General features: G+C 43.9%; 1 protein-coding gene across 2 annotated transcripts in view; it reads right to left on the minus strand.

The window, feature by feature from the left end:
• Nucleotides 1-212: 212 nt before the first annotated feature.
• rab3b (RAB3B, member RAS oncogene family) overlaps nucleotides 213-10,170 on the minus strand; it is a 14,823-nt gene continuing 4,865 nt past the window's right edge. For both annotated transcript variants that reach the window (XM_086224535.1, XM_086224536.1), the window contains exons 3-5: nucleotides 7,707-7,825; nucleotides 7,509-7,633; nucleotides 213-4,346 (exon numbers count right to left, since the gene is read on the minus strand). In XM_086224535.1, coding sequence (XP_086080661.1) covers nucleotides 4,162-4,346; nucleotides 7,509-7,633; nucleotides 7,707-7,825 — 429 coding nt within the window. In that variant the 3' untranslated portion in view covers nucleotides 213-4,161. The remainder of the gene's footprint in view (nucleotides 4,347-7,508; nucleotides 7,634-7,706; nucleotides 7,826-10,170) is intronic.

Below are 10,170 nucleotides of genomic sequence, written 5' to 3' on the forward strand. Positions count from 1 at the left end.
TATACTGCTCAATTTAAGTATTTTGTCCTCACTGCTGTTACAACTTCTTGCTCACAGGGGAGCTTTTCTGATCCTTGTAAATGTATTAATAGTTTGGTCTAGAATTGATGGGAATGAAATGTGCCATGACGTGAACTTAAATCAAATCTAATTTGAACAGAACCTTAAAAATAAATAAATAAATGAAGAAGTGAGAAAACAGACATTTTATGATTAAAGTTTGTGATTTTTATTATACTAAATTGCATCTATAATATACAAACATTCACAATATTTTGTACAATCACTTTGTGCTTCTCCCCATACAGGAGTGAACTGTAAGACAACAAGTTTACATAAACTCTCTATAGAATTTGTCAATGGTATACACAGCATAAAAATAAATTCACACCATTCTATTTTCTAATTCTATAATTTACAAATTCACTTTAAAAAATAATCATATGCAGACAATGTCAATATCAATGTATAGTTTTATCAATATGAAGACACACGGCGGGGAGTTACACACCAAACGTGCGCTGTAGTAGCTACTGAACATTTGGCAGGATATCGTTTCTTCTATGTTTTTAATATGTAGTAATAAATGCACATTTTTTCCTCCTTGTCCCTTTTGCTTGATGCCTGTCATATTCACACACACTGTATCTCAGCTGACATGACTTTATCAAAATATCACACTTCCGTCAAAGATACTGTACACAAACACGAACAACTGAACACACAATAAATATCATGATAACCATATAGAGAACACACACACACACACGCACACACACACACTCTCATGAGGAAACACTGACAGCTACGCGACTACACTTGCTAACAGGGAAGGAATGTGCTCGTCACTCATCAGCTCTGCTCACGCGTGAGTATAAAACACCGCCAGTATGGCGTTGGACTGTGTCGGCCAGTGCAAAAGCTATAAGCCACCAGTCAGCAGGGCTGCAGCGCTCAGAGGGGTCCGGGTCGAGGCTCTGGCAGTCTGGGGCTGGTCTTGACGCTGTTCTAGGTCTCAGACCAGATCCATCCCTCTTGTCTGTTCTTTTTCTTTTTTGGTCCAGTTTTGTTTTTGACATTTGAGAAATCAAAGACTCCTGTCAAAATGCACAAAACCCGTCACGGTTCGTGTGCAGTGAACAGACACATCGTCTGAGGCTTAAAGTCGAGGACATTAAAGAGGCTTTGATCGAGAGCTGTCCCAGAATACAAGAATACAGAAAATGACGATGTCTCCATTTCCATCTGTTTATCTCCACAGTGGTTTACAAATGCCGTAAGTATTGGGGTTTGGTTTTCCACAGTGTGAATCTTGATTTTGAATCTGACTCTCAATAAGAAGGATTCTTAAAATACTTGGTGAGGGTTCTGATCAACTTCCTGCTCTTTTCACAGCTCTCGCCACGTTATGCTGATGGACTTGTGGCCTAGAGGACAGTTTCGCGGTGCCGCTCTCATACTGCCACCTTCATTGCTTTTACAAAAACTGCCATGAAAATCACAATACAGTTTCCGATCTATACCTTTAACTTCTTCTGTGGTCGTGTATCTTTATGGCATGAATGTAAAAACGCCACTGTCACTCACCAGCTGTGACTTCACGGAGCCTGATGGTACATGGAAGGCAACATTTACAGGGAGAGCGATAACCAAGAGTACTGACCCACTGAATAAAGCACTACTTCACATGAGGTGTCTGGATAAGTTGTTTTAAGAGAATATCTCCAGCCTATCTTGCTCCGACATGCGGACCACCTGTCTTCCTGCTGTCTGTGCTTGGTGAGAACTGTTCCAGAGTCAGGAGGTTTTAGCTGCTGCTGGCCCCAGGCTCTGTCACACAGATGCAATGCAGGAGGTAAAATACTTGGAAACTCCAGAATATTTGTGAGTACTTGATAGGCCAAGTACACTTTTAAGGTGAAATACTGCTTTCATGTTTCTCTTTGACGAGTGTAGGGAACAGATCTGGGATTAATCTACTGAGTGGTTGCTGACTGTGTCAAGTCTTCAGGGCCACAAGTTGGTGGAGCATCACGTGGTTGTTAAAGAAACTCATTTCTGAGTTCATTCTGTCTTGCAATTCAAAGTTGATATTCACTTGAGCGAACAAACGGAGCGAAACATTCCCCTGAAGAGCGTCTTCCTGGGGCCAGCCTGGGGTTTGATGTGCCTCAGTCTTGGACCTGATCTGATTGAAATGATTCGGCTGCAGCCCTGCCTGGGAGTTGTGCATTGGTGGTGTAGCCCTAAAGCGTCTTTCAAGCAAAACCAGCACTAAGTAAGGCCAGAAACCGTTAGTGGGCTATTCGGCATATCGTACCAGAATGGAGAAACTATATTTCTAGCAATTGGAGAAGCGGCCTAAAGGATGGCTCAGCAGGAGAATCTGTAAACGACTGTAAACTTGTGAACATGAGCAGCACTGGGAGGGGTGCGGACCCTGCTTCCGGCACAGACTTACACTCCAACAAAACCTCACCTGGCGTGTTTCTAAAGGTGCAACCAACATCAGGCAATTTGGTGAAGACCGGAATGGTTTGCATGCAGCTGGAGATTTAACAGTCACGTCACACTTCCCGACTGCATCTCTGATTTGTGTGGTTTTGGTTTTCCTCAGCCTTGAAGCTGCTTTAAACCGTTGAGAGCGCACACCAGCAGCACACAGTGTGATACTAATTTCTATACAAACTGGATTCACAAGATGGTGAATGTCAGCTCTTTGTCAGCTCTTCAGTAATTTGACCACAGCCAATTCTTCTGGTCCATTTACTGATGATGGGATGACAGGACCGCATCATCCAACTTGTCCTCTGTGCTTTTATAAATGTGTTCTGTAGCATAATTCCAGCTGTAAAGGGGTCATTTGTAAGTGCCTGAGCGAGCAAGCAGTAATCTGCACTGTCTCGTAATACCACTTTGTTCCTTTAGAGGTGGTAGTGAGTTACTGTAACACGAAGGAGCTACAGCTGAACCAGAACCTGGAGTTACAGTGCAAACGTCATTGCATCACTGTAGCTGTGGCGCGAGGAAGCAACAGCTCAAACATCCTACAGAGGACATTAATTTAGGTTATGAGAAACTTCAGTCACGATCCAGAGTGCACAGGCTCGGCTCATCCATCTAGTTGGAAAAAAATCATGATCTTGCAAGGAAGATTACTAATGAGCTGTGTAGCCTTTAGCTTAGCTTGTAGCTATTAGCTCCACTCACTTGCCCTGCTTCATCCAATACCGGTGTTGCCTTAAGTGACCTGATGAGCTCCGATGGTACTGCAGTCAAGGTGAGGGGATTGCATGTAATGGGGATTGCTGGGAGGTGGTATTGGCTTCCCAGCGCAGCACGGACACCCACTTAGGCCGCTTGTAAAGGCGATCTCACCCTTTCAGTCACTCATCGATAGGTTAACTGAGAATATCACGCTCCAGCTAATGCTAGGAAAGTTAACACATTTCTGGTAATATGAAATGCTAGTTTGCTCAGATGAACTACAAATGGCACCTTTCCAGCTTTCCAACAAAGTTTCACTGCAAAAGGACGATTTTATTTTGGAGGACTAGCTGAGATTTTGATACATTGATGAGGTATAGAGTAAATATTCTGCATCACGCTCAGTTGATCTCTGAAGGGAGGCCCAGTTATGGCTCCATGACACCAAGATGAGGACACTAGCTTGAGGAAACTGTCATTCAAGCTAGCATACTCCCAGCTAGCTCCAGTAGTATTTGATAGCATTGCTAATTAAGCCATCAATGTGCCAGCAATCTTCCCGCATATTTTGCAAGTATGCACGGCTGAACTTTGCTCCCTGGTGTTTCAGGCCTCTCCTCCTCAGACCGCCTGTCATGTCTTGTTTTACGCTTGAACACCAACATGTTGATATGTTTTATATGTTTTCTGGCGTCTTTACTCAAAGCAAAATACTTTTCAAACACGCCATATTCAGTTTTGTTTGAGTAACCTGCTGCCATTACTACGACACATACGTTAATAGCCAATCTCGGATATTTAGGTTGAGGGAAAGGATGAGACGAGCAATATTAATGATGATTGATTGTTGATTGCTCACAAACATGGACTGAAGCAGAGAGAGTGAGTTTAGGAATGTTGAAACTTGTTTTGTCGAGAGCTCAGATGAGACGACAGAGGAGAGGCGATGGACGATCAGCAGCACTTCTGAGGTAGCTGGGCGGGCTTGTCGGTCAGTCTGGTGGTCTTGGTGCCGGGAGCCGCTGGCGCCTCCACATCCACCCGCTCGGACATCTTTACACATATGATGTCCACCAGACGCTCAAAGACCTGCCGCACGTTGATGTTCTCCTTGGCACTGGCCTCGTAGTACTCGAAGCCTACAGGAAACAGGAACCATGAAGTGAATATTAAGAAGATTTAGAGGAGTTCAGGCGGTGGTGAGTTTTATATTTAGGTGCCCTGGTCTTTATCTGTGCAGATCAGCTGTCAGCACCAGTTCCACACGAACATTTAAACAAGCAACGGTGGAGTCACACTCCGACTACTACTACTACTACTACTACTACTACTAGTTCTACTACTACTACTACTACTACTACTACGACTACTGACAATAATACCAAAATAGAGCATCGCAGGATGGAGTCATGAATGAGTTCACATTGTGGAGAATCTCTCATCTCTAAATGAACAGGTTTTTGACTGAATCCCTGAGATCAGGTGTGTGGTTCCCAGCAGCTGGAGATATCAGCAGGTTCAGTTCTACATCAGATCCACCAGTAACACCAGACTGGTGGATGGTGGAGGTTCAGTTCTACATCAGATCCACCAGTAAACACCTGACTGGTGGATGTTGGAGGTTCAGTTCTACATCAGATCCACCAGTAAACACCAGACCGGTGGATGTTGGAGGTTCAGTTCTACATCGGATCCACCAGTAAACACCAGACCGGTGGATGGTGGAGGTTCAGTTCTACATCGGATCCACCAGTTAACACCAGACCGATGGATGGTGGAGGTTCAGTTCTACATCAGATCCACCAGTAAACCCCAGACTGGTGGATGTTGGAGGTTCAGTTCTACATCAGATCCTCCAGTAAACACCAGACCGGTGGATGTTGGAGGTTCAGTTCTACATCAGATCCACCAGTAAACACCAGACCGGTGGATGTTGGAGGTTCAGTTCTACATCAGATCCACCAGTAAACACCAGACTGGTGGATGGTGGAGGTTCAGGTCTACATCAGATCCACCAGTAAACACCAGACTGGTGGATGGTGGAGGTTCAGTTCTACATCAGATCCACCAGTAAACCCCAGACCGGTGGATGGTGGAGGTTCAGTTCTACATCAGATCCACCAGTAAACCCCAGACCGGTGGATGGTGGAGGTTCAGTTCTACATCAGATCCACCAGTAAACACCAGACCGGTGGATGATGGAGGTTCAGTTCTACATCAGATCCACCAGTAAACACCAGACTGGTGGATGGTGGAGGTTCAGTTCTACATCAGATCCACCAGTAAACACCAGACTGGTGGATGGTGGAGGTTCAGTTCTACATCAGATCCACCAGTAAACACCAGACCTTGGAAGATCATCAACTTTTGTTCACCAGAGCTGATTTATCAATTCAATCACCCACAATCACATGGAGCGATCCAATTGGCTGCTGGAGGAGGAACCAGGAGATGACCACTTCCTGTTGGATTACAAAAACACCCACATGAATACCTAATGAGCCAACAACTCTCATATAATCATGTCCAGGTGACAACCGGGTAGCACTTAAGAGGCACTATGACCTGAGTGACTGAGAACCTTCACCAACACAATGTCCCAGCACTAAATTTGGAGCCTGAGTCCTGCGATCAAGACAAAGGTAGTTCCTCCGAAGGACTTTACTTCATGGGGAAAGTACCTGAGATGAAAAAGTTGTCTAGATCAACACATTTTTTAAATAAACACAGATACATGCAGTGCTTAAGTCAAGCACACTGGTGGAAAACAAATGTTTAGTTTGAGTTCAGGGGAAAATATTTGTTTTTAAATGCAGAAAAGACGGAGAGGCTGATGGTAGGCTTTCTTAACTTCTAATATTGCTGCCTGGCATCCACATCTTTCCTGACAGTCGGTGTTCTGACTCAAGTTGGGTGTGGGTGTATTGGTTTTAAACATTTTTCAGGGTTTGTCTGCTGCGTTCAGATTCGTCTTCCCACTTCACAAATCAGTAAAACACAGTTTTACATTTTGAGCTGGAATATCCTCGTCCAAATGTTTGGAAATGGTGTGACCTCACAGAAGCGTCGCTGGCGGTGTCTGCAATGTTTCCCTGAACAGTGAGAGAGCCTGGTGAAGGAGTGGAGGGGCATGAACGTGTGTATGTAAGAAGTTAGCTCCCAGCTGCAGAGCTAAAACCAGTGTTGTGCATTCTTAAGAGAGCATCTCTTGGCTCTGAGTAACAGTTATGAATGTATTATTTTCAGCACTGCAGTCAACGGTTTTTGCCGTGGTGTGATCAGCAACACACACGTATCCAGCAGGCTAAGCGTGAAAAGTACATTTTAAGAGAAGCCCTGTAAAAGACAGAGATGCCAACTGACCCAACATCCCCCATCATACACCAAAGTCAGCAAGGTACCAGCCAGAACTGCAACCAAAACCGTCATTCCTGGAATTAGTGCCAAAAATAGAAGAAATGTATCTGAGTTCTTTCATGAAGGTCTGTTAAAATCCAAAAGTAGAGTTGATAATCACCAAACTGTTAACATAAATTCAGACTCAATGGCTAAAAGATTCTCACCCATACAAGTTATACAAAAAACAAGTTATGAATCTCAATGCTGCTCCTCTGCACTTTGCTCTACACTGCACCTTTTATTGTTGCACCCAGTGACACACCTCAACCTACCACTGTAAACATTCTGTCTGCTTATGTGTCGTGTCTTCATGATGTTAAATGTTATATGTTATGCATCACATTAATACTGCACATCGGAGTTTCCGGGGAAACACATTTTCTCTGTGTAAGACTGACAACAAAGTTCACTTTGACTTCAACTCGTGGATTATTATCTGCAGTAATAACATATTCTAGACTAAATATTTCCATATTAATGGTATTGAAACAAAATATTCTGTAAGATTCAGCACCTTCTCTTACCAGTTCACATCACAGAAATCACATGAGATGTAAGAGGATCAATTTGTCCCTCCATAAGACAAGAAATCATCTGAAACTTGGCTTGACAACAATTCCAGATTTATTCTTGTTTATTTGCAGGCTTGACAAAAGAAAAGGAGCAAAAACATTTGAACCACAATCAAAACGGGCTGACAACGGAGCCCTGGGGAGCTCCAGCAGTGACTCCTGACCTCATCTAACACAGCTCCTTGTGATGTTTTGTCTGTCTCCTGTTTTTTGTGTTTTCTGAAAAGCTTGAAAAAATGACAGGCGTCAATTTGTATGACGTTTCTAAATAAAGGCCAGCATTTGACTCTATGCAGTTGTTGTTTCAGCTTCCTTGCAGCAGCGTCTCACCTAATTGGTCTGCGAGATGTTTTCCTTTCTCTGGGGGAACGACCCTCTCCTCATCCATGTCGCACTTGTTGCCCACCATGATCACCTGGGCGTTGTCCCATGAGTACGTCTTAATTTGAGTGGCCCTGAAAAAAAACACGTCAACATAAACCACCACAATCTCAGATCATCAACACCAGTTCCTGACCAATAACGTACCAGTCCTGAACGGCATTGAAGGACTCCTCGTTGGTGATGTCATACATGAGAATGAAGCCCATGGCACCACGGTAGTAGGCCGTGGTGATGGTGCGGTAACGCTCCTGCCCCGCCGTGTCCTGGACACAAAAACACATTGGACTAAATCTTGAAGTTTAACGCCCACTACTGGGAGAGTTTATCATTTCTGAAAAATATGGTTTGGTTTGGTTTTCTACTCTATGTTGTAGTTGTTGGTTATCCCTCAGTTGCTTTGTTTACAACGTGGTCTTGTTTTCTGGTTTCTTTTTTCTAAAATAATGTGCACTGTTTTTCTTTTGTTTTCGCTCCTGATTTTGTTTTTCATTTTTCACTACATTTTCTAGAAATTTTGGTTTCTTTGCTAAAAATGATACTTTTTCCTGCCCTGAAGTGACATGCCTGCTGCCTACTAGCTTGGATGGCCACTGGGTAGAATAATATTCGCGGTGTTGGCTAGTCTCCCAACCTCCTGCCTTCACGGACTCACTGACAACATCCTTTCCTCCTGTCAGAACTACGACTACTAGACCCCTAGGCAAGTGAACCAGTCCAGGACTTGCTGACATGCCTGTAGCTGAGAAAACGCCTGCACTTCCACCAAAACCTCAAAACGTGCAGAAAAGTGTGCAATCGAATCTGCAGCCCGCTCCTCTCCGAGTCTTGACTGGAGCGCTAATCAATCCGTAGCTGCCGGCACCAGGCTGGTCTGCCACCAACCAGCTGAGCCTGAATGCAGCTCCTCCATCATTTCATCCCAGACCACAACGACATCTGGCTGGGGTGCAGCCGTTCAGCTAAATTTAGCTCCTTTGTGCTTCACTTCCTCTGCGCTCATTGGACAATCACTGTTTTTCTTTCTTCTCCTGCTGTCAATGCTCATCTAATTGAGCTCTGATGCGAAGCACGATTATGTGTGTGTGCGGCAGCAACAGTAACGGTGGAGGAGGGAAAGAAGCGACACATTCTTCTCAGTTTGGTGGCAGAGAGAAGCAGATGCATCGCTGCAACCGACACCACGGCAGGATGAGGACAGCAGCCGAGAACTGCAGCCGTACGTGCCGGTGAAACATGTCATCTGCTTGGACAGCCTCCTGGTTCCAGGCGCCCACAGATGTTGCCTTCTTCCTCACTGACCTCCAAGATGCTAGACGGGTCACACTTGTTTCATTTTTCATAATCAAAAATATAACAAAATAATCAAAAACAGAGTTTCCTGAGCGAGACAGTTTTGCTTTGTGGGTGCCAATCAGTCTCAAATTTTTCAGTAAACTAGCAATGACTCGGCGTCAGCCCACCATCAGCACTGATCAGCTGATGGATCATTCGACAAATCAGCTCTAATTTGTATTGTAGGTTTCTCTGACTTTCTCACTCTTGCTAACTAGCTGTGAAACCTACAATACCCATGAGCCTTGCTGTCGTAGAGAGGAAGCCAACCAGAACACATCTGACGTGCCATTCTAAGCTCTTACTTTTACCATTGAACCCAGAACCTCCTGCAGAGAAGTGCAACGGGACGGTCTCCATCTTTTCTGGAGTGGACAAACCGGATATTATTATTAGTATTTGAGTTGCAGGTCAACATCATAGGCTTCTGACCTGCATCAATGACGAGATGAACCTTCCTGAAATGCAGCTTGGGAATTGTAGTTTTTATGTTGAGCTTGAGCATCTCAAGCGGCAGATGCTCGAGACAGAACCAGACTTTAATTTCCACAATCTTTCAAAATAAAGGTTTTAAGTTGGTTTTTTTTTACCCAAGATGACCAAGAGCCAACTGCTGTCCGAGATTACACCTGCACTCGTTTTCATGATGTTTCGTCTTAATTCGATAATTACAAGCTTGACAAACATCTCCGCTCTGCTCAACCCCCCAGGTCTCAAACTCCTCTTCCCAGGGGGTCTCTTTAATTGCCACGGAGGGCCACATTGTCAGGATATGTGTGTGTGTGTGTGTGTGTACATGAGAGAGACAGAGAGAGAGCATGAAAAACTGCTGCCATGGCAACAACATCACAGCTGATGATAACACACTGAAGCTCTGCAGGTTTTTTCGTTCCCAGAAGATGAGAACAGAGTGTTATCATGCAGCAGATATCTCCATCATCTATCTATCTATCATCTATCTATCTATCTATCCATCATCTATCTATCCATCATCTATCTATCCATCTATCATCTATCTATCATCTATCTATCTATCTATCCATCATCTATCTATCCATCTATCTATCTATCCATCATCTATCTATCATCTATCATCTATCTATCCATCATCTATCTATCCATCTATCATCTATCTATCATCTATCTATCTATCTATCCATCATCTATCTATCCATCATCTATCTATCCATCATCTATCTATCCATCATCTATCTATCCATCTATCTATCTATCTATCATCTATCTATCCATCTATCTATCTATCCATCATCTATCT

The sequence above is a fragment of the Aulostomus chinensis genome, chromosome 14, assembly GCF_037954235.1.
Source record: "Aulostomus chinensis isolate RoL2024-O1b breed Wild chromosome 14, RoL_Achi_v1.0, whole genome shotgun sequence".
Classification (NCBI taxonomy): domain Eukaryota; kingdom Metazoa; phylum Chordata; class Actinopteri; order Syngnathiformes; family Aulostomidae; genus Aulostomus; species Aulostomus chinensis.